The sequence below is a fragment of the Cyprinus carpio genome, chromosome B3 (genome assembly GCF_018340385.1).
Source record: "Cyprinus carpio isolate SPL01 chromosome B3, ASM1834038v1, whole genome shotgun sequence".
Lineage (NCBI taxonomy): Eukaryota > Metazoa > Chordata > Actinopteri > Cypriniformes > Cyprinidae > Cyprinus > Cyprinus carpio.
Window position 1 is genome coordinate 32,089,482 of NC_056599.1, and position 24,381 is coordinate 32,113,862.

Genomic DNA, 24,381 nt, shown 5'->3' on the forward strand with positions numbered 1-24,381 from the left:
GTCAACATCTAGACAGCGGAAGGAGAGAAATCAGAGACCACGCTTTTTCATCTGACAGAAAATGTTTATTTCCCCGTTCAAAGAATTTGAAGAAAGGTGATTAGTGGAAAAACAAGTCAACATCCAAACTGAGGACTGGGAAGGGTGAGGTAAACATCATAATGCTTCAGCAGACTTTCTAAGAAATCATAAGCTAAACGCATTTCTCCATCGCAGAAAAGTAAAAAAACTAAAACAAATAAAATTCTTTAAAACTAAAAGAAAGCAAAAGGAAAACTTTTAAAGTCTAAAAAAATCTTTGTGCATGTGCACAAAACAAAATATATTAAACAAAAGAATATTAAACACTTAAACAAAAATACTTAATTTTAAATAAAATGCAAAAGTTTTAAATAAAATGCAAAAGTTTTAAAAAAAAAAATGTAAAATTAAATTAAAGATAAGGTTTTGGTGGAGCACAGGTCTGCTTGGCAGCATAATGTCATTACAGTAACAGGAGCAAATGCATCAGTGCATTAACCAATTCTAAATACAGCATGATTTCCAAATCTGACCACACAATTTTTTTAATATCAACTTTGCATTTTAAGATTAAACTTGAGTTCTTTTACCTTGAATTAAATGTCTAACAGGGTTGCTTATCAAATCTGTGAAATACATCTAAACATGAAAAAAAGCAGCTTAAAAAAAATGCATTTATTTTAAAAATGAGTTTGTCAGAGCTAGTGTTTAATGATGAGAGAATAAACCTTAGATGCAACTGATATTCGTAGATATGAACATGCATATTGCTTAAACAAGCATTTAAAATCACGACAACAGCTCAAATTTGTTCAAAGCAACTAGAAATATTGGAAAAAGATTTGGGAAACCTTTCCTAAATTCCAAACCCCTTCGACACAGAATAATGTACTTCCGATTACATATCCTTGAAATCAAACGTCATCTCACAAACAGCACCCTCCTCATTACTGTGTTTTCCCACAATTCATCAGTCTGACTACAGGACAACTGCATATTATGTAGACTGGAGAATCTTACCACATTACATGCTATTAACACAGGTTAGTTTCTTTGCTAAAATTATACCAGGTGTTAAATTTAAGCTCATTAAAGAAATAGCTTCCTCTCTCATGTGATAATTAGATTGTCCTTACACAAGCCAAGCATTCTTACTCTTACCAAAAACAGCCTTCATAACTTCACTAGATTCCCATCTTTGAGGGGGAAACAGACAGTCCTTATAAGAGAAAGTGCGTATCAATAATGCCACTCACTAACTAAAGTTCCTTAAGCATTATAGTTATTTAAATCCCTATAATTTATTTTAAAGCAGCAGAGGCAAACACTCAATCTCTACAGTGACTTCTTGGTGCAGGATCCATCTTTACGTGACGTTCGCAACACAAAAGAATAATAATGCTTAAATACAGACTACAGCGATCAATTAGGAAAAATAATTACTTGTCGCTTTATCAAGAAACCTTGTTGCCTTTCTTGCTATGCACGTTTTATATTAGCAAAAAGAAAAGAGGAAACAAAACAAGGTATGTGCTTAACGAAACGTTACGTGGCCTAAATCAACAACTCGGTTATGGTTTCTTTACTGGCTACAGCAGAATTATCAGCAATACATGAAGCAAGCCGTTTCTTTGTGGAATGAAAGTGTAGCTTGATGCAATATGGAGCTGTGGAAAGAAATTAAGCAGGCAGGTAATTCAGAAATATGTACTTGTGTCATAATGAATGTATGCATCTGTCATTAGCCAACCCTAAGAACTTCTTGTGTTCTAATTAGCAGTTTTTAAAACGAAAGTACACCCCAAAATGAAAATTTTCCATGAAACACAAAAGTTGAAAGTGACTTTAAAACTTATGCTGTGTATATCACAGCTTTAAGCTAATAACTACTTAACTTCAGCCAGTTTCTCAAGCAAACCTTTGCATGGTTTCAGGAGATTGGGAAAACACTGTATAACTACTTTAAAATCATAACTTTTGTCCGATTTGCAGCTATAATGCACTTTTTGTTATATATGTAAAAGAATAATTGTGCTATTCAACATCTTACAGATGACATACATTAGCTTGAAAGTTTTCATTTTCGGGTGATCTGTTGCTTTAAGAAAAAAAATTTTGTTCAGGCACATGTATGCCGCTCGTTGCAGTTTGTGTGTTGTTTTGGCATCTAGGCTGAGAAGCCAGGCTTTGCGGAGGCTGGACTACTGAATGGCGTGGTTTTGTCCAATAAGCAGCTGGTGAATCTTGCCTGAACGATCCCTCCCTCCCGATCAAGATCCCTGAGCTTCAGCTTTCATTCCCATTCGGAGCAAGTCAGAAGCCAAGCTGTGACAGTAAAAAGGTTGATTTCACATTAACTCTTTCGAATCCTCTTGCACAGAGCTGGAGGAAGCGGGATCGCTCCAGTTCACAAACCGTCACACGTCTTTGGCTCTAACAGCAGGTAGTTCCCACAAACAGACATGGATGAGTTCCCCAGTAACCCTCCCGTAGATTTGACCTGCAAATAAGAACAATGTGTTCAAACAAATGGCCAAAGCTGCTTTAGTTTGATGCTTTACTTCATCACTGAGGCTCTTCTCACCTAATAGTTGGTTCCCATGTCAGCAGGGGCGGCGTCTACACACCATAGCAGGCTGAAAGCCTCTCCTTCAGCAGCAGTGGAAACTGTTCAGAGAACTGCTGCCAGTTATCCTCACCAACCTGATCCTTGAAGCCGTGCAAAATCTAGACAAGAAATGGACAAAATCTGTTCTGCGTCTATCTTGGCCAACTGTAAACCCATCAAAAAATTGTTACAGAAGAAGAGTATTTGTACCTTGTAGAACATGTCCCTCAGATCGTCTTTTGGATTTACCCAGGAGGCCACAGCGTCACAGAAAAAGATGAAGTCCTGCATCCCCCCCAAAAAAGTTAAAGCATTAGACATTAAAGCATAAATGTAATCTTTAGCCCAACAACTCAATTTTTTTCTATTTTATGGTAGTTAGTACATAAAATGCAGAGAAAACATAATTTTATTTTTTTTTTATTGTTTTGTTGTATGGTATGTTAAGTTAAGCTCAATTTTATATTTTATTTTATTTTAATTTATTACATTTTTTATTTATTGATATTTTATGGTAGCAAGTACATGAGAATACAAAAATCATACATAAATTATGTAATTATATTCATATTGCTTTATTTTTTTTTTTGCTATAGAGTATGGAAACTTTAGCCCAAAACCCCAATTTATTATTTACATTTATTTTAATTTAACAAATTATATAAATTCTTATTTTAAGCACATACGAGAATGTAGAGGAAAAAAACGAATTATTTATATTGCTTTTGTTTCTGATATTGCTATACAGTATGAACGTCATTACATTTAAATAGTAAGAGTTAAATTCAACTTATTGTTAATTTAAAATTCAATGAAGTTAAATAAAAATACATTTACATAAAAATGTGTTAAATTGTGATTTTATTGTATTTAGTGTAATGATTGGGTACATAGATCTTGCTATGGTCAATAAATGTATCAAATCAAATAAATATTAAAATCATATAATAACAGATTTGGTCTGGAATGATTTCCCCTGTCTCCTCTCACCTGTACGACTCCTCCAGGATTAACTCCAATCATTACACAAATGCCCCTGAAGGCTGAGTCCTTCTCTTCATTGTCCCGAATGTTTCTAAGTGACGTGCACCTACGTTGAAAAAATAAAGAGCCGTTTATTTCAGAAGTTTAGTATATTTTGTCGTTTAAATCACACTAATTTAATCAACATCTCACCAAGGGCGAATGAACTGTGGCAACATGGGGGCAACTTCCTGTGGGCACACATATCCCAGCCGACCAATCGTAATGGCTGTTTCACACACACAAAACAAAAAAAAGTATACAAAGGGCCATGAGTGCTTTCCAAAGTTGAAAAATGGCTGCAGTCAAAGCTACAGCAATCAGAACACCAATTTCCACAGATAATTCAGGTTTCGAATGTCTGTTTTGGAGTTCATCATACGTTTCATTTGATTTTATTGAAGTGTTTGCATGCATTCTTCTTGCTGTATGCATTCACCTGTGTTCTCCAGCAGAGTTTTGGGTGTATTAGGTCTGTTGATGATCTCCACAAGGTTATTGAGAACCAAAGCCACAAACGGCTGCATCTCCGTACCTAGAAAAACACCAGGCAAATTGAATAATCAAGCAGCTGTCCAAATTTACACAGGAGTGGTATTAGATTTGCAAATAACTATGCCATAATGAATATGTAATGATAATTCATATATGAGAGGTGCATAAACACTCACCCATCTGTATGGCGATCTCTCCGATGGCCCATGTGGCATTGTTGCACACAGATATGAACTCCGGGTTGAGATTGAGGCCCAGGACAGGCAAGAACTCAGCTAGAGAGTGTAAACGGACACCAATGACAAACTGACCAGCACAACACACACACACACAGAAGCAACAGCTAGCATGAGAAAGCAGCTCTCCATGTGTCAGGCTTCACTCAGTAGAGTCAAAGAGCACAGCTCACCGATGCAGGGCTTGACGTGAAGGAAACATGCCTTAGTCAGGTCCCCCAGCAGAGCGAACGAACTCTGACGCACTTCTGGCATGGTGTCCTTTAATTAGAGCAGAAATACAGCTTTTAGGCTTTGTTATACAACACACAATCAGATTTTCTGCATTTTATTCATGATTTTTTTTTTTAGTTTTTCTAATTTTTTTGAATTTGTTTTAGTCAGTTGAATTACAGATGCCACAATTACACAATCCTTCAAAGCCGTAATTAATCGTTCATAGTCCACTTATGTTATTCTGCGTGCTTAAGATGCGTTTTTTTTCTTTCTACATATCTTAAGGATTTTTCCCATTATTTTAATTTTAGTTTAAGTATAACAGTTTAATACCATTCATATTTTTACTTTATAATTTAAAGATGAAACCAATCCAATGTATATTTGACATTTGAGGCTTAACACTAAAGCACTAAAGGTTTTTCAGTTAGACTGTTTTCAGCTTGTTTATTTTCATATATAAAAATACGGCATGAAGTTGCATTAAACAATGGTATAAACTAAGTAAATTGTCATAATCATAATTAATAATCACAATTACAGATTCAAGAGAATAATCAACAATTATGATTTGTCAATCGTGCAGCCCTACTGAAAATTATGACTATTTTACTACAAATAATCAGGTTTGGTTTTATGGTCAATTCAGATTATGTTTAAGTGTCCAAAACGCTCAGCTAATACATGTACAAAATTAATAATGATACTATTACTAATAAGCTATTTAAAATATAATATTTCATAAGTATATTACCACATACTAAAATAAGTTTTATATAAGCTTATTTTTGTATTCCCTATTTAATAAAGATATTTAAACATTCTCTCTCCCTCTACACATACATATATACACATATAGAAATATATACACACACACACAGATATAAAAATATATAGATATATACACATACACACATAATATACACAGAGCGAGAGAGAATTTAAATAAAATATATTAAATATTTACATATATTAAATACTAAACTTATTTTAATATTTCTAATATAATGTTTAAATATTTTATATATCCATATATGTATATACACACGCATATTAAATTTATTATTCAATAACAATAATCATTATTATAATTATCATCATAATCCAGTTAACAACAGTTTTTAATTGAAATATGTATCACTATAAAATATATATTAAATTCAAATATTGAAAATATATTGATTTGAGCATACCTGCATGCACTGGAAGATCAGGGTCATGATGTTGCTGCGGGTGACCAGCTGTTCTACATGAGCTCCGAGTCCCTCCGCCAGACCGCTGAGCAGATCAAGGGCCACTATCATGAAGTCTTTATCAGGGGCCTCGTACTGGTCAGGGTGCTGGTTATACATCTGCAACAAGAACAGAAAGAAAACATCAAGATCTGGAGAATGAATCAAAACAACAACACGCTATGGCTGTTCATTCTCCACTGACCATGGCTTGAGCGAGGTTCTTCTGGACCAGGGTGACACAGCGCTGGTAAACTGGTTCACAGTAGGGCAGGAAGCCGCTCTGTAGTGCTGTGGCCACTGAAGACAGGCACTAAAACAAGAAAAAGTAACAAATTCCTTAAGACATTTCAGTTTTTGAAGTATGAATATCACCAAGATAATTTTTTCTCAGAACTATTTTACCTCCAACAAAGGGAACAGATCCTTGTCTTCATCTTTTAACTCATTCCATTTCTGAATAAGAGGGGGCATGAGCTTTTGGATGTATTCCTGTTAAACAAAATGGTCACATTTAATTATGATTCTTAAACATTTTCCTCTTTAAACACTCAAAGGCACAGTGATCCTACTGGCTGGTTAAGATGGTGTCCGACAGAGTCAGCAAGGGTTCCGATGGCGTCGTAGAGGATCAACAAGTTCTTGTGCTGGTACTTGCTGAAGGCAAACACCAGCGTGTCCAGAATGAAGCTCAGATAGGGAACCAGCTCTGTACAGGCCTCCTCTTCCAGAGTCGCAAACGCACTGATGGAAGGAAAAACCCAAGAATTAACTCAACATGCCGATACGTCACCAGAAGCCCCATCCAGACTGAAAGGAAAAGACTGAAAACACCTAAAACAAAAAACAATCCATGGTGGGTTTTCCTGGTTTTAGCTGGTTTGTGTTTAAGAGGGCTTTATAGCTGGTAAGGTTGGGAAACGGACTTGGACCAGCCAGATAAACCATTGTGTGAAATCCCCTTAGCTGGTTTATTATACCTAAATTTCTGAGTTATTTAAGCATTTATATACTATAGTACTTATTCATATTTTGAATTAGCTTTTATATCTTCAGTTTTTATTTTTTAAATTCCTATGTGATCTTGTCATTTTGTTCGTTTTTTTTTCTATTTAGCTTTTATTTGTTTTAGTCACTGTAGTACTCTTCAAAAAAAACAAACAAACAAAAAACGTACAATTAGAAACAGTGAAATCAGTTTAAGCTGACGTTTATCTAACATTGATATTTTACTGAAATTTATTTCAATTACCAAAAATAATTCTTAATAGTTTTAGTCAACAATAATATTAAATGTATCAAAATATATCCCAATTTATTAGTTAAAGGCTACAAAAGAAAGACATGGTCAGATTTAAGATCTGTTATTTCGGTCTGGAGGCTGTATTTTCTTTAACATACCTGCAGGCGGCCTCCTGAACCCTCTTGTTGCTGTCGAGGATGCGTTTGAGCAGCTCGGTCATGAGGGGTTTGAGGTAGGGGTCTGGCGGCTGGCTGACCACCCAGTGTGCATAGCGGCTCAGGGTCCAGCAGGCGATGGAGCGGACCAGTGCTTTCTTATCACAGAGACACTGGATCAGGTGAGGAATCAACTCCGGCAGATACGGAACCATATCCTGCATACAGCCTGAGGACAAGAGAGGAGGAGCTCAGAAAGGTCATACTTCTAAAACATTTTTGCAGTTCAAAAGTTCAAGGACAGTAAGATTTAAGGAGATTTAACTTAATACACCCTTACTGAATAACAAATCTATTTTAGAAAAGATTGCCATTTCAAAATACTTTTATTCATTTAATTCTGAAAGTGTTTTCACAAAAATATTAAGCAACCATTTTCAACAATAATAAATGATCTTGAACATCAAATCAGCATATTAGAATGATTTCTGAAGGATCATGTGACACTGAATACTGGAATAATGATGCAGGAAATTCAGCTTTGAATATTTTAAATTGTAATTTCACAATACTATTGTTTTACTCTGTTTTTATTAAATATACAGATCTTGGTGAGCATGAGGGTTTAGAAAAAATCTTACCACCCCCAAACCTTTGAATAGTGTATAATATGCAGAGTACACAATTTTATTTTTGTATGCATGGAATATATGGGTGGAAATGAAGTCATAAAGATTAAGATATGATGTTAATTATTTAGTGTATATTTATAAAACTATACACTTAACTCTGCTATATTGTGATTTGACCTAAACCATTTTCAGTAAATCCAACTGAGTGTTCATCTGTTTTAAATTTCACCTTTTAAAGAGATTTGCTATGACAAAATTGGAGGGGAAAAAAATGACTTCTTATTTGTAAAATTAACAAAAAACCTTTTAGTGAAAAAACGATTGGTAAAATATTGCCATAGCCCTAATGGAACACCACCAGATTGATCTTTTGCATTTTGTAAGTGACTATTTATTTGTTATAACAAACAAAATTGAGCTAAAAATGCAATTTTGCATTTTATGTGTTAATTTTTATTTTTTGTTACATGAACTCACTATGTTGCATACTACTGTTAAAGACATGAATTATTTTTGCAGAGTGTCTTAAACTGTAGGCAGTAAGCTGTATTCTAGCATTCAAACCAGAACAAAGCCCAGATTTAGCGCAAACAGGGTTACAATGTTAAACCTTCCTTGCATTCACTGTCTTATACCTTCAGCGATGGCTCCCAGCACCAGGATGCCAGACTCTTTAACAACCCAGTCCGGGTGGAACAGCAGCTCCTTCAGCACTGGAAGCAGGTGGGGCAGCAACTCATCCCGAAACACGTTTGCCAGGACATCAAGGGCAGCCGCCGAACACTTACCTGCAGAGGAAATGCACATGTAGCGCATGGGGTTAGATGTTTCACTCAGCACCAATGTAACTTTAGGCTTTGAAAGCTTTTTGTGGATCAGACAGTATGAATACTTGAACATCACTGACATTCACGACATTGAGTGTAATCATCTCCACAGAAAACAACCTTGAGTTCTGCTTACAAAAACAGGCACAATTTCACCAGGGTGGTTTCTTTTACAAGAGACTTACGTAGATTCCAGTCGGACAAACTGTCGTCGTCATCGTCATCATCCTCATCACTCTCCTCTCCTTCCTCAGCCTCATTACCCTCGTGCCGAAGAGTGACGGTGCGAGACTTGTGAAAGCGTGGCTTTATGTCCTGCTCGTTGTCCGGCACGGCCTCGTCTTCCTCCACGTCACCCTACACAGGAAGCAGAAGGTCAGTGTGATGCAACAACTGCCAATTCTGGACAGCAATGACTGAGTCAAAGGCCTTGGGTCAGACAGTATGAATACTTGAGAATCACGGAGAAAATCAGGGATAATGTTATCATCACACCCGAGGCCAGGCTGGTGCAGAAGTTCTCGTGAAGTAACTAACCTTTAACAAAATGATGTCAATCTCAGAGTACTTCATGCCGTTCACCAGAACAGGAACCAGTCTAAGAGAGATTAAAGACAGGAGGTCAAAACTGGACATCAGGATATTTGAAGGTATAGATGGATGTGATCCAATCACTGGGGGATTCAAACAAATAATAAGAGTTTCTCAGAAACTATTTAATGCATTGCTTAATTGTCAAAGGCAACAGACAGGAAGTTCAGTTGCTAAATACTGTGCAACAGAAGAAATGTGCCAATTGAGATTCTGCTGTAGTGTGGTTATGTTAACGTTTAAAAATGTCTAAATGTTTAAAGAGGGAATTTTTATTTATTTAATTAAAACAATTACAATCAATGGTAAAATCAATAATAGCTTATGTTTATGATTTTTTAAGTGGAAAAAAGCTAACTTTAAATAATTACATTAAATAATTAAGCTAATAACAACAATAATGTGCCAAACATTTGAGATTTTGCTAGTCTTTTTTAAAAATGTCTTATGTATACAATTTTAGCAAATGCTATTATTTAAAGAAATGAAATTAGAGTACAATTACATAAATTAATAATTGCTCAAATTAATTTACACATCAATTTTTTCCAGAGAATGTGAAAAATTGTTTTAGAGGCAAATCTTTAGTAACAATAATTAAAATACACAATATTTACTTCACACACACTGGACTTACTAAAAGTAATTTATCATTGCATTTTACTCTAAAGACAAAAAAAAATACTTGTGTCACTTAGAAAAACTAAATTCACAAAACAGAAGTTAAGCGGGATACTAATGGCCAGCTACATTTTATGTATGTAATGTATGCAGACCAACGCTTCATTGAATAGTTTTACATGTTCAATTATTCAACTTTTGGAAGGCTACCAAATGCATTGAAACTAACTTTTGCCCCAATAATGTGTCCCGGTCTTCTGCATATCATTGAGAAAAGAGAAAGGTCACTTACTGTGCAAGATGTCCAGACAGGACGTCCTTACAGATGGGCTGTTCAGCCAGCGTAAGCCAGAACTCACAGGCCTCCAGAGCCACGTTCTCATCCGGGTCCTGTGAGCGCTGCAGCATGTACTGCACAAACAGTCAACATCATCAGCACCTCTGATTGCTCAAGATCTACATCACTTCTGGGTCATCAAGATCTCACCTCAACGATGCTGCGCATGTGAGGGATGAGTCTGTCCACTCGCACCTCCAGCAGCATGACCAGAGCCCTGCACACGTTCTTGCGCACCTCCGAGTCCTCGTCTGCGGCCAGCGCAAACAGACTCTGGAATAACAGGCCAGGAGGAAAACAGATTAAAACAATGCAATTACAGTTTAGCCATATTCAGACAGTAATGGTTTCTCATTGGGAGCTAATTTCAAGATTTACAGGGGCTAGTCAGTGATTTTTGCCATCTGAAGCAGGAATGTTGGTGTTTTACTCCCACCACCAGCGTAAAAGTCCCAGCCAAAATACCCATTGTTTTTTGGCACCAAAGTTGTGTGGTATTTCATCTGTGAGTATTTTAATTTCAAATCTGTGAGTTTACAAGGGATCGAGCTAAAAGTTGTTGTACTTCGTGGTAATGTCATAAGAACATTAATTTTCCAAGAAAATAAATGGACTATTACGGTGTGCAATAAATGTAAATATTATATACCAATTATATAATTAAATAATGTCAATGGTCAAACATTTACTGTAAATAAGTGTTTACGTTAACCTTTCACATTTTTAAAATAACATCCATCATTTGAGATAAGACAGAAAAACAATTAAATGAAAGCACATCAATTTTCTTATTTTGAGTTCGGATATAATAATAAGCAATAATAGACATTTTGTTTACAGATGATAATCATGTGACTAACCACTTGACCAGCAAGTTCTTGCATCCACAGTATCACAGAACACATTGCTATCTGAATGAATAGGTTTTATGATTCAGGTGCCATGCTAATTTATTTCTTAACTCTATCACGTTCAAACTGCAGGTTGATTGATAAATTTGTCCACAAGTTCACATCTGATATTTGATTTTGGTGTTATGAAATTTTTTTATTAGGTAATTGGATGAGACCTAAAGACACACATGAACAAGCATAAGATTCCCAGAACGATTTAACGTAAGACATGAAAAACGACTATCCATCCTCTCTCAGACTGACCTGATCTTGGGGCTGCAGTGTTTAAAGAACTGCAGGAACTTGGGAATCATGATGTTGAGGGGTCGGTTGAGAGCGTCACTGTCCAGGAGCTCAGACGAGTCCTCACAGATCTTCTGTAAAGCTCCAAACGAGCCCTGCGTGTGAATGAGAACGAACCAAGATACAAGTCACACACCTCAGGAACATCTCTAGAGCTGATACAGAGAGCACCACGGCCACTCTGCCTACGTCTTGAATCATTTCCAAACACATTTGCATATGAAAATGTACACAAAATAGAAGGGAAAAGCAGGATAAACGAGTGAGAGGACAAAGAAAGGTTTAAGTTATAGCAGTGCAGTGCACTGACCTCACAGATGTTGTAGTCCTCTGAATCGAGCATGTTGCACAGATGAGGCAGTAACTCCGGCCACGTCTGCAGCTCCCCTTTGGTGGAAATCGTTGTGATGAGGATGCCTGAACATAGAAAATTGATATATTTGCACTGACTGCCCATATAATTGATTTAAAAGTGACAGACATTTATAAAAAGTTACAAATATTTTAAAACAAATACTGAACTTCCTATTCATCAAAGGTTCCTGAACAAAATCCGTCATAGTTTCCACTAAAATATTAAGCAGCACATTAATAACACGTTTCTTGAGCAGCAAATCAGCATATTAGGATGATTTCTAAAGGATCATGTGACACTGAAGACTGCAGTAATGAAATCACAGGAATAAATTACATTTTAAAACATTCAAATAGAAAATAACTTTTTATAACACAATAACATTTTAATTACTTGTTCACAATATTACCGTTTTTACTAAATGCAGCTTTGGTAAACAAGAGACCTTTTACAAAGTAGTTTTTAAACACTGCATTCACAAAATGCGATGTCTAGCTAATAAAATTGAGTTCATTGGTGAGAGGCTCACCGATCGTGGCGCGGATGAGAGGGGAAGGGTCTCCAATGTTGTTTAAACATTCCTGCTTGATGAAGTGCGCGACTGCAGGGGGGAAGTTCTGATAGTGCACCTTCACGTTGTTCTTCAGTATCAGACCGCTGAGAGATCGAGTGGGCTCATCTGTAGAGCGTGAAGAAAGGAAACAGACAGTTTTATAATCAAACTCATACATAAAGACTGTCTGAAACCCTCATGGAACAACCCACATGTGCAAGATGATTAAAAATGCAATGAGCTTTATGAAAACACGAACCCAGACACCCACCTTCAGTTTTCAGCCTCGTCAGGACGAAGATAAGATAGTTGTTGAAATCAGGAAACTGGTTCAGCTGCTCTAGTTTCTGAGAGTTAAAATGAAAGAGAATTAATGCATTACTAATGAATGATGTTAACTGACTGCACATGAATAGTCACAGTTCAATGTGCACATGAATGCTAATCTGATAAAGCAGACGGAGCATATAAACATTTAAAGCATATAAACTTCTGCAATAAAAGCCTCACAGCCGATAATTAATTTCATGTCATGCCTCATAAACAGTATTTTTAGATCAGGTATCCAAACATATTATTGCACTGTGGAAAAAGCTTGATAACCATTCAGTGCTTATGAAACCTGGCACACTAAGTTCACAAGTCTACAATTTAATATATCTTTGTCATACTGCTATCTATAATCACAAAAAAGCTACAGATTTTCAGTATCAGTATGATTACCCCCCACACATCACAAATCCCTTTAGGACTGTATCTGTCAGTAAATATTGGACGTGTAGAGGAGGATACCTGCTGCACAGCTCTCTGCGCCGCTGTGTTCGGAGACTGGGAGTCTTTCAGGAGATGCAGGACCTGCTGGAGGCCTTGTTCATCCGGCTGCCACTCCATCCTACGCACAAACCACACAAGACACAAACAATTACATTCTCCCTCCTTGTGTCTTCATAAAATACTTCCTCATGTCAAACGATTGCAACAACTATAACTGCAAAACAACTTTTTCCCACTCTGTGGTCTACGTACTTCTGCAGAGCAATGCAGTCCACTACCTTGTTGATCAATGCATATGACCGTGTAAAACCTACAAAATATTAAACGTTTCTCTCTACATGAGTGATTGGAGACAAATTTTGGTTCATGAAAGGTTAAACCAAACAAATGGAAACCGCGAGAATGTTATGCATGTTTATCAGCGATAACAAAAGATAAATCCAATCCAGATGCGCATTAATTTGTACTGTAGAAAACTTCTCTCTATAAAATAAGCCTACTGTACATAAAATAAAATAACAACTACTTTAATGTTGAATTTAAGAGCTTCCAGGAAGATGCTGATCTCGTTTTCAGACTAAATAAGTTATTTTGGTTTTCAGTTTGTTTTATTTGTGTATGTACATCAAACTAATATAATGAAATCATTTCAAATCTATTTCTTTAGTAAAACATGTAAATGGCAAAGTTTACCTTGGTTTAATAATCGATTCAACACGTATAATATTTTGCGCACTCAAACAGTTATCGACGAACCGTTTTTTGTGAACTGAGAATTATGCACGTAGTTTACCCAATTCAGTAAAATAGTTGAAATCTTCATGAAGGTGACTAAAATAGTTTATCCGATGTTTGAGCAGATTACTGTTCGTTATTAGATCCAGACGAAGCAGGAAAAGGCGAGCAGTGCACATGGTCATGTCTGCACGCCGCGCCGAGGCCTGGTCTCTGTCCCTGCGTGTAGTCTGAAAACCTCAGACACGAGCCGCAGGAATACGTAATAATAACCTTTGTAATAACACCGGTACAAAGAAAATATGAACATCATGCGAAACTTTAAATCCTAAGGTAAAAAGTAAAGGCTATTTAATTCCCCAAAACAGCATTAGACACATACAAGAAGAGTCTGTCTATGATCTAGCACGCATAACGTTACTCGTTCGCATCCACGCCGCTGTCGACTAATATTGCGTTAAACTCTCCCTATATATATAATATATGACGTAAATATCATTAATGACGATAAGTAGGTCGTGTTCACTTACACATGCCGCGTGCGGAGGCCTAATGGTCAGCTCGTGTAGCGTGGAGCTCGCGCTACTAGTCCAAGAAGTCTCGCGCAACCGCACTTTCAAACACTTCCGCAGCGCGAGCGCCACAGTGAGGAAGTGACGATCGTTCGGTCAACAGTTTCAAACGAATATCTGCGAGGGAGATTTTGTAGTAATACGTTTAATAGAAACAAAAAAATATATATAGAATGAAATTGTATGTCTACTATGTTTATGCAAATTGATATGGGTCGAACTTAAGTTATATAACATTTATTCTCTGGCATCTCTGCCGTTTTGTTGTATCGTTACAAATTTGGAATGCAATTAAAAAAGTAAACAGTCCAAAAATATATACGTTCGATTTGCAACAAATGGCCACATAAAATGGGACAATATAAATGTAGCATTAAGAAAGGCAAGAAATAATATCGCAACCAGAAAATGAATACAATGTAAATAGTAAATACATTATACAATAACACAATAAAAACGTTCTAATAAAACAGGAAACACGGATTTCGCAGAGCATCAGGGTCATGACGTCACGGGGACATGGCGGCGCCCGGAGGAGATCTCGCACGTGTTGTTTAAAGCTAGTTTGGATCATCATGCAACATTTGAAAACTTGGTTGTGAAGTTTTGTAAGCGCGCAACTGCGCATGCGTCATTTATCCCCCCGCTTTGAAAAAGAGATGAGCGATTTATTGTGTTGACACGACAGTAAATAATCTTACACTCTTTCTTTCTCCAGAACGGACTTTTCCCCTTTTACTCTTGTTTTACAATCTCTAGTTATTGTATTGATCATTGCAGCTTGGTAAACCAGTGTTTAATGCAAGAATAGCCAAACTAAGCCCTTTAAATGGCCAGGATCTGCTGTGGGCCCCTGCACACCTTTGCACTACTGACTTCTGTATTTCTTATTCTGGTGCACAAGGACAAGAACGTTTCATTTGCCTTTTCTCCATCAGCAGAATGGCAGCATAGTACAAACATCTCATACAGGAGCGTTCAGTTCCGAGAGAACTTAAGCAGTAATGTTACTGTATCTGCTGATCCCAGGACTCACACTAGATATGTCAGAGATCAGTGTGGTATAGCGGTGGAGAGCCGTATCAACTGTGGCTGTGATAGATCTTTGAGCCGGGCTGATTGTGAGGCAAGAGGATGCTGCTATGTGCCTCTGCCTCAGTCTGGATTAGGAGGACCACCGTGGTGTTTCTACCCAGTCCGTTACCCAGGCTACAAGATGGGGCCCCTGTTGCCCACAGAGAAGGGCCAAAGAGCCACCCTGGCCCGTTCTGCACCCTCATACCTGCCCCGGGACATCCCCACACTGCAGCTAGATCTGATGCCTGAGACTTTGGGTCGTCTTCACCTCACTGTAAGCAATTCATTTAGTCATTTCAATTACAAATCATAAAGATATTGTCATTGATACACTCAGATGATCTGTCCTTGAATTCAAGGAAAGATAAATGCATGAATCAGTTGTGTCTGAAATTTGCATCAGAAATGGTTAATTTTGGAATTATTTAATTCATCTTAGTTTAAGGTTGGAATACACAACAAAGTTTTCACCCAGATTGCACTACTTTTTTTTAGACTAGTTGTTCTTTTTTTAAAGTTTGTTAATGTATACTTTACATAATTATTATATGAATAACAACACAAAAATATTGTACATCTTAAACAATTGCATAGTTTCTATTGCTTACAAGTTTTTACTATTAGAAGCATTTTAATGTCAGTTTTAAATTGTTCAGACATCCATATTTTTAATGCATTTTACTTTATGAACATATTAATGAGCAAATGTAATAAATCAAAAATAAATACTAGATTTTCATCACCATTTAATGAGAAATGCCTTAAAATAAACATCTTTTTGTAAGTAATTGCTCAACTCTTACCCAAAAATTTGTACCTCAGGGCAATGGCATTCCCAGAATAAATGACTATTTGTCTTATTTATCTTCCACATTAACTTTAAAGCGCTAAACAACAGAGACTTAACTGTGTAAACTCAATGGAAGATCTTATAAGAAACCTCCTCCACTATATTTGAAATGCAATTAGTCAACACTAATTTGCTGCTAGTCAGAGCTAGTCTGAATCCAGTTGGAGGATATCGGACATATTTTACAACAAATATTGTTTTCATTTGTAATGTGTCTATAGTTTTTCCATTCTGAATGACTTCTGGTAGTGTATGATTCTCAGTTGTTTAGTGTATGGTGGCTCGTTTTTCTCTGGAACCATTTATTGATAAGTGCCTCATGTTTTAAAGTCTGCTCAGAATAGTACATTCCAGCCTTTAGATGACCCAATCTTACTTTATCTTACTAATTTCACTTTAACACAGCTGAAAGATCCAGCATCTCCACGATATGAGGTTCCCTTTGTGACGTCCCAATCCAGGGGCCACAAGGACATACAAAACCCCCTCTATGATGTCGACTTCCAACCAGATCCGTTTGGATTCATCGTACGGCGAAAATCCAATGGCCGGGTCCTGTAAGTTTAAATCATTTTGCTTTTCTTGCTCTGTTTGTGTAAGTTCTCTGCTTAAATTGTTTTTTTTGTGTTTCTGACTGGCAGTGAATGACACTGGCAGTGAATGATATGGTAATTTGGCACTATGGTTTTTTTTTAATTTTTTTTTTGTTGAACGAATGCACTGTGTTTTTCTTTTCCTAGTCTGAATACTACAATAGGCCCGCTCCTGTTTGCAGATCAGTATGTACAGCTCTCCACCAGCATGGCTTCCTCTGTGATTTCTGGCCTGGGTGAACATTACACCCCCATCACGCTGGACCTCAACTGGACCTCTGTTTCATTATGGAACAGAGACATGGCGCCACATGTAAGACCTTCAGAGCATTTCACATTCTGCTTTTACTTGCCCTTTGTTTACAGCTGTATTTAATGTTTTATATGGGCCTTTGTAGAGAAGCGCCAACCTGTACGGCTCCCACCCTTTCTTTTTGGTCCAAGAAGGTGATGGACAGGCACATGGAGTCTTTCTTCTCAACAGCAATGCGATGGGTACAGTGTTTTGTTGTTGTCTAAAATGGCTTATTATGTAGGTCTCCTTTTTAAGACTAAATGTTTTGATAACCTGCCAATTGCAGAAGTGTTTCTGCAGCCCGCTCCAGCATTAACTTGGGTGACTGTCGGAGGAATACTGGACTTCTACATCTTCTTAGGCCCAAGTCCTCAGAGTGTGGTTCAGCAGTACCATGAGGTTATAGGTATTTAACAGTCTTCATGCTGTGTTAGAATTGTATTTTACCCACAAGTTAACTTATATTGTTGTATCTTGTCATTTGAGGTTATCCCATGATGCCACCCTACTGGTCGCTGGGCTTCCACCTCTGTCGCTGGGGTTATACGTCCACCAACATAACAAGAACAGTGGTACAGCTCATGCGCCAGGCCAAGATCCCTCTAGTACGTTCCCCTGTTGCCCAGTATATACCAGTGTTTCTCAACTGGGGGTAGGGCACTGTAGCAAACTTCCAAATGGGCCTCAAGATGACTTAAAATTATTTCAATTTAAATTAATTTTAAAACTGTGACTTGGAAAAGTCACGCAAATTAATACAATCTTAAAACTGCATTTATGATGAATATACACTTCTCTAGTTAGGCCAAGTTCTAATATATTATCATTGTAAACATTAATGGAGGGGGGCTTTGAATATTGTTGTGGACAATGGGAGGCCTTGGAGTCAAAAAGGTTTGAGGATTTACAGTACTGTGAGTCCACTGTCTATATTTTTAAAAGTATTTTTTTAAACTGTAGTATGCTATAAGGTCGTTCTATGTCAGTTCAGCCAAATATCAGAAACTTACCCTGCAAAATGCATAGTGATGAAAGCCACATATTTAAAAGGATATTTCACCCAAAAATTCTGTCATTAATTACTCACCCTCATGTCATTCCAAACCCATAAGACCTTCATTCATCTTCAGAACACAAATTAAGATATTTTAATGAAATCCAAGAGCTTTCTGACCCTACATAGACAGCAACGGACATGTTCGAGGCCCAGAAATGTAGTAAGGACGTCGTTAAAACAGTCCATGTGGCATCAGTGGTTCAACCATAATTTTATGTAGCTACGAGATTATTTGTGTGCAAATAAAACAGAAAAAAAATGACTTGAACAGTTGAACCACTGATGTCACATGGACTATTTTAATGATGTTCTTACTACATTTCTGGGCCTGGGAACATTTCAGTTGCATTGCTGTCTATGGAGGATCAGAAAGCTCTCAGATTTTATCAAAAATATCTTAGTTTGTGTTCTGAAGATGAATGAAGGTCTGACAGGTTTGGAACGACATGAGGGTGAGTAATTAATGACAGAATTTTCATCTTACGTCAACTATCCCTTTAATGCCATGGATGAATATTTATTGAGGGGGTCAAAATGACAGGTTTCGCCAGACATTTACAGCCAAATTACAGGAGTGGGACAATAACTTTTATTAAATCTTATTTATACAGAGATATTGGTAGGCCTATTAATAAAATATGTTCACTTTAGCAATCCTTGTTGCATTATATGCCAATGTTGATCATTCAAAAATTGGAACAAGCCCCTTTTTGTGTGTGTGTGTGTGTGTGTGTGTGTGTTTTACTTGTAAGGCCCTACATAAGTTAAATTCCAGAGATCTCAGTAAGGCTCCAAGAGTAAATTGTTAAACTGTACACATTTTCAATGGTCAAAAACCAAATGTGGGTCACTTTTCATACAGCTTATACTTTTTCTTTTTATAGAAATGTCTGAAGAACAAATAATGTTTCACCAGAAATAAAAATTATTAAAATCAACATTTTAAGCTGGGGACCTCTGCTTGAGTTGACATGGAATGACCCTACATTGTTGTCATATGACAATATCAGTTATTTTGAATCCAGTTTTGTGTAAAATTGTTGTTCACATGGCTTCTGATTCATTCATCGTAACGGAAATGGAAGGTCAAGAGATTTACATGATAACCTTTAAATTTACTTCTGTAGGACGTACAGTGGAATGACCTTGATTATGCAGACCAAAGAAGAGTCTTTACGTTTGACCTTCAAAGATTTGGAGATTTGCCCCGAATGGTTGAAGAGTTCCATCAGCTGGGCATGAAGTATGTGCTCATTCTGGTATGTGGATGATTTTTTCCAACTTGTGTTGTTTGCGCTTGATGCTTTGATTTAAAGTATCAGTGATATTAGTATCTTTAGTAAAAATAAAGACAAATAAGCAAATCAGTGTTGAATAGCATGTGTTTTTGTGTTAGGATCCAGGCATCAGTAGTGCGAGTCCTCCTGGTTCATACAAACCCTTTGATGACGGGCTGAAGAGGGGAGTGTTCATCAAAAACTCCACTGGACAGATCCTTATTGGAAAGGTTAGTGCCACACATGAAATGTTATTGTCACTAAAAGTTAGTCATGATAATGCCATTTACAGCATGTATTTTCTTCCTGCTCTGTTGTATTATTAGTAGTATTATAGTCATTACGGAATATGGAGGGGAGCATAGAGATCTTGTATCTTTCTAACCAGGTATGGCCGGGTCCAACTGCGTTCCCAGATTTCACCAATCCCACAACACAGGACTGGTGGACGGACTGCATCAGAGTCTTTCACAGCAAGGTACCTGTGGATGGACTCTGGATAGTAAGTATTTACAGATTTCATTTTAAATAAAATATAAAGGGTGTTTTACAAAGAAAAAAAACATCCATGTATGATGTTAAAAGGGCCACAAAAAAATTAGATTTAATGTGTTTTGTTCTTTTTGAAAGTTATTTCTTACTTATTTTTTATATATTTTAGTGTACATTAAAGATCTCTATATGTAAATTACATTATTTAAAAAAATAGGTTTTTATTTTTTTTTAAAAGTTTATTTTATTTTATTACTCTTTATGTAAATGACATTATTTTAAAAAATGTAAAGTTTTTCTTTTTAAAAAAGTTTTATATTTTATTATTTCTATTATTTATTCTGTTTTTGTTGACAAAGTGGCCAAATTTAGCCGAACATATATACACTATATATAACTTATAGATAACTTCTAAATATATTTGAAATTTTACTCACAGGACATGAATGAGCCGTCAAATTTTGTGCAGGGCTCTGTGGATGGGTGTCCTGACTCTGACTTGGAGAAACCACCTTATACACCAGGTCAGAATAGTAAACTCTTTTTAAAAAAAAATACATTTTTTATTTTTTTATTTATTATTTATTGTGTCATGTGTGATGTGTTGTGTGTTGTTTTTGGGTTTTGATGTGTGGTCGGTTGTAAGTTGGAAGTATGTGTTTTGTGTGTGTCCGCACAGCAGTATCTGTCCAATCATTACAATCTGCACAATCTGTATGGGCTGACCGAGGCCATCGCCACCCACAGGTCAGAGAAATGCTTCTTCAGTTCACAAAACCACTTAACTGGGGAAATATCTGAAGTTCATCGGGAAACAGATGTATTTGATATGGTTTGACATTATTACCAGCGTTGCACTCATTTGTGTTTCAGGGCACTGTTGAAAGTGAAGAGCACTCGGCCGTTCGTCCTGTCCCGGTCATCTTTTCCAGGACTGGGCCGTTTCTCTGCACACTGGACTGGAGATGTGCGGAGCGACTGGGAGCAGCTGCGCTTTTCAATACCTGGTGAGAGAGAACAATCACAAGCATATTCTTAAACACTTATGCTAAAAGCAAACAAAAGATTAGAGTTCAATGCACCATATAGAGAACTTATTATGTTCATAATGCAACCTGGTCACCCAGATATAGCAGTTGTGTGGAAAATGTGTGGATTTCCATTTTTATATCACATCTTTGTCTTTTTTTGGATGCCTGCAAACAAAGCACATTTTGTCCCTGCTCTTAGTATATTGCTGTGTCTGTACCAGGTGTGCTTCTGTTTGGACTCTATGGCGTCCCGTTAGTGGGAGCTGATGTCTGTGGGTTTGGAGGAGACACTACTGAAGAGCTGTGTGTGCGCTGGACACAACTTGGAGCCTTTTACCCCTTTATGAGAAACCATAATGACAAACCCAATGCGGTGAGATATCAATCAACTATTTAAAGCTAGCTAGAGAAATAAATACATAGAGCGATACATAAAAATATGGGTCAAACACAAGATGTCCCATTTTGTGCAACAGAAACATTTATGTAAAAAAAGTATGTACTACTAATATAGCCTATTGCAATATTTGTAGTATATGAATATTTCTTCCCATATTCCGTACTCCCAGCCCCAAGAGCCGTTTGTTTTTAGCCAGCAAGCCCAGGATGCCATGAGGACTGCGATTACACTGCGATACTCTCTGCTGCCCTTCCTCTACACACTGTTCCATCACACACACTCCTCCGGCAGCACCGTGGCCCGTCCGCTCTTCCTTGAGTACACACACTCATTTCAGCTCAATATCTCTTTATCTGAGTTCAGCGATGACCTCTTTACTGAGACTGCTCATTCTCTCAGGTTTCCCACTGATCCAGATTGCCAGACCATTGACAGGCAGTTCCTATGGGGCAGTTCACTGCTTATCAGCCCCGTTCTGGAAGAGGGAGCGCTGGAGGTGACGGCCTATCTTCCCCCGGGGACTTGGTACAGTCTGCACAATGTAATCCCTCCTCTTATACTATGCTCTACATATTAAATCAGCACATTAATAGGTTTTATCAAAGTAACATTAACATTTCCTTAGATTAATGGAATATTTATTTATAATTAATAAGTGTATCTCATTGTTAGTTCATTTCAGCTAATGTAGTTTCCTAATGTAATTGTATCTCACTGTTAGTTTTTGTACAAAATGCTATAGTGCTTGTCATATTTTAGTTGTTGATAATGTAACCATTTTTCACCCTCCTTTGACCCACCGTATTAACCTTTCTGGTATTTACCTTGTAGATACCTTCAAATAAAATTGAAAGCCTGCTTCACATTGTCTTGTGTTTACAAAGTTACAATGTAATTCAAAAGCTTATTATATGACCCCGCTATAAGACAAAGGACTATTTATATGTGATGCAATCCTCTGTGTTTTCTCATAGGGGGAAGCATATTACAGTAAAGGGCAATACATTCTGTTCCCTGCTCCTTTAGACACCATTAACGTTCATGTGAGAGAAGGGAGCATCATCCCGCAGCAGGTGGAGGAAAGACTAGATCTGGCCATTTTTGTTCATTTAATTTATGTTGTGGAGCAAGTGAATTTTGCCATTCCCTATTTGTTTCTCAGGTACCTGCATTGACGACTACAGCATCTCGCAGGAATCCTTTCACCCTAATCGTGGCACTGTCTGTGGGAAATTGGGCTAAAGGGGAGCTCTTCTGGGATGATGGGGAAAGTCTGGACACTTTTGAGCATGGAAATTATTCATATGTGCTGTTCTTTGCTGAAGAGGTACAAAATAGGGAGAATTTTGGCCTCATGTTGACTTCTGACATCTGTTTCATATTGTTATCTTGTGTTGGAGCAATCCAAAGTGAATTGCTTCATCAGGCATTAAAACTGAAAAACAGCAAGCGTTGTGTTTACCAGACCTTTGACAGGCAGTTCAGTGCTTTTTTATGAATATTTGCTGAAAATGTACTTACCCTCAGACCATCCAATATGTCATCAGAACAGATTTGGAGAAATGTTACATTACGTCACTTGCTCACCAATGTATCCTCTGCAGTGAATGGGTGCCGTCAGAATGAGAGTCCAAACAGCTGATAAATACATCACAATAATCCACACCACTCCTGTCCATCAGCTGATGTCTTGTGAAACAAAAAGCTGCATGTTTGTAAGAAACAAATCCATTAAAAAACTTTTTTTTTTTTACTTCAATCTATTGCTTCTGGCTAAAATATGAATCATATGCATATTATTGCTTTCTCCATTGAAAAAAGTCATTGAATCAGGAGCGAAATATGCACAGAAAAAGCACAGTTTGCAAGCAAAATTATTATAGACTATGCATTATAGACTAGTATTTAAAGGATTTAAAGTTAAAACGCCTTTCTCCAGATCTGTTTTGATAAAGAAACAAACTCATCTCGGAAGTTATGGTCAATGTGTGCATTCATTTGAAACCTATTCTATTGTTTGTTTGATTTTTCATATTTCCCTGCAGTCTTATGTGGTCAGTAAGCCAGTCAAATTAAATGGATCTCTCGATGGGTTGGTCCTCGGGGAAGTGCGTGTTTTTGGGGTTCGGGCTCCACCTACATCCGTGTGGGCCAATGGCCAAAAGGTTCATGACTTCTCTTACAGCCAAGACACCAAGGTATGCAACAAGCGCTTCATATTGATCTTTAAAATGTGTTGATCTTAAAAAGCTGTCATGAAGTAGTGAATTTGTGTGTGTGTGTGTGTGTGTGTGTGTGTGTGTGTGTGTGTGTGTGTGTGTGTGTGTGTGTGTTGCAGGTTCTGACAGTGGCCGGTCTGGACTTACCCATGACAGCCATGATCACAGTACAGTGGAGCTGAAGAGAAATCTCTGCTGTGATGCTGCTGTGTATATGTTCCTTGCTTATGCAATATAAATGCATATATAAAGTTTTTATCCAGTTATCATTAACGTCATATTTCTACTGTCCATTGCCATTTAAATATTGTTTTTGCTGTAAAATAAATCTTTATTTTTTATTAAATGTTCTTAATGTTTCATTGTTGTGTGACTGTGATAGAAGAATCAGAATAATCAGTATTTCACATAACCCATAAGTTTTTCCTTTATATTTTACATTTACATTTACATTCAGCAGACGCTTTTATCCAAAGCAGCTTACAAATGAGGACAATAGAAAAAATCAAAACCAACAAAAGAGCAACAATATGCAAGTGCTATGACAAGTCTCGCTTAGTCTAATGGAGTACATGTAGCAAGGGTTTATTTTACATGTCAGAGAAATAATAAGAATAAGAATATTATTTTTGTTGTTGTTGTTGTTGGTCTTCTTCTGCTTATAACAT

General features: G+C 37.0%; 2 protein-coding genes and 1 non-coding gene across 3 annotated transcripts; 1 reads left to right on the forward strand and 2 right to left on the reverse strand.

Moving 5' to 3' along the window:
- Positions 1–43: 43 nt before the first annotated feature.
- On the reverse strand, positions 44–14,208 carry LOC109055949 (transportin-2-like). The gene is made up of 24 exons (XM_042721405.1): positions 13,914–14,208; positions 13,134–13,233; positions 12,613–12,688; positions 12,318–12,467; positions 11,744–11,850; positions 11,388–11,528; positions 10,388–10,516; positions 10,193–10,311; positions 9,226–9,286; positions 8,874–9,045; positions 8,497–8,649; positions 7,233–7,458; positions 6,404–6,575; positions 6,237–6,323; positions 6,037–6,144; positions 5,793–5,951; positions 4,557–4,644; positions 4,324–4,422; positions 4,092–4,187; positions 3,806–3,881; positions 3,620–3,719; positions 2,840–2,914; positions 2,606–2,748; positions 44–2,521 (listed from the first exon to the last, which is right to left on the reverse strand). The coding sequence occupies exons 1-23, from the start codon at positions 14,033–14,035 to the stop codon at positions 2,641–2,643; spliced, it is 2,724 nt and encodes a 907-aa protein (XP_042577339.1). The 5' UTR covers positions 14,036–14,208; the 3' UTR covers positions 44–2,521; positions 2,606–2,640.
- LOC122136940 lies at positions 9,119–9,187 on the reverse strand. The gene has a single exon (XR_006154426.1). It is a non-coding gene; the product is annotated as a small nucleolar RNA SNORD41 (small nucleolar RNA).
- A 282-nt stretch (positions 14,209–14,490) lies between the features above and the next one.
- Positions 14,491–24,054, forward strand: gaa (alpha glucosidase). The gene is made up of 19 exons (XM_042720813.1): positions 14,491–15,773; positions 16,755–16,906; positions 17,090–17,255; positions 17,341–17,437; positions 17,524–17,643; positions 17,724–17,842; positions 19,422–19,553; positions 19,691–19,801; positions 19,960–20,073; positions 20,503–20,587; positions 20,693–20,810; positions 20,937–21,070; positions 21,316–21,467; positions 21,664–21,812; positions 21,894–22,035; positions 22,469–22,567; positions 22,657–22,821; positions 23,540–23,692; positions 23,833–24,054. The coding sequence occupies exons 1-19, from the start codon at positions 15,252–15,254 to the stop codon at positions 23,893–23,895; spliced, it is 2,793 nt and encodes a 930-aa protein (XP_042576747.1). The 5' UTR covers positions 14,491–15,251; the 3' UTR covers positions 23,896–24,054.
- The last annotated feature ends 327 nt before the right edge of the window (positions 24,055–24,381 follow it).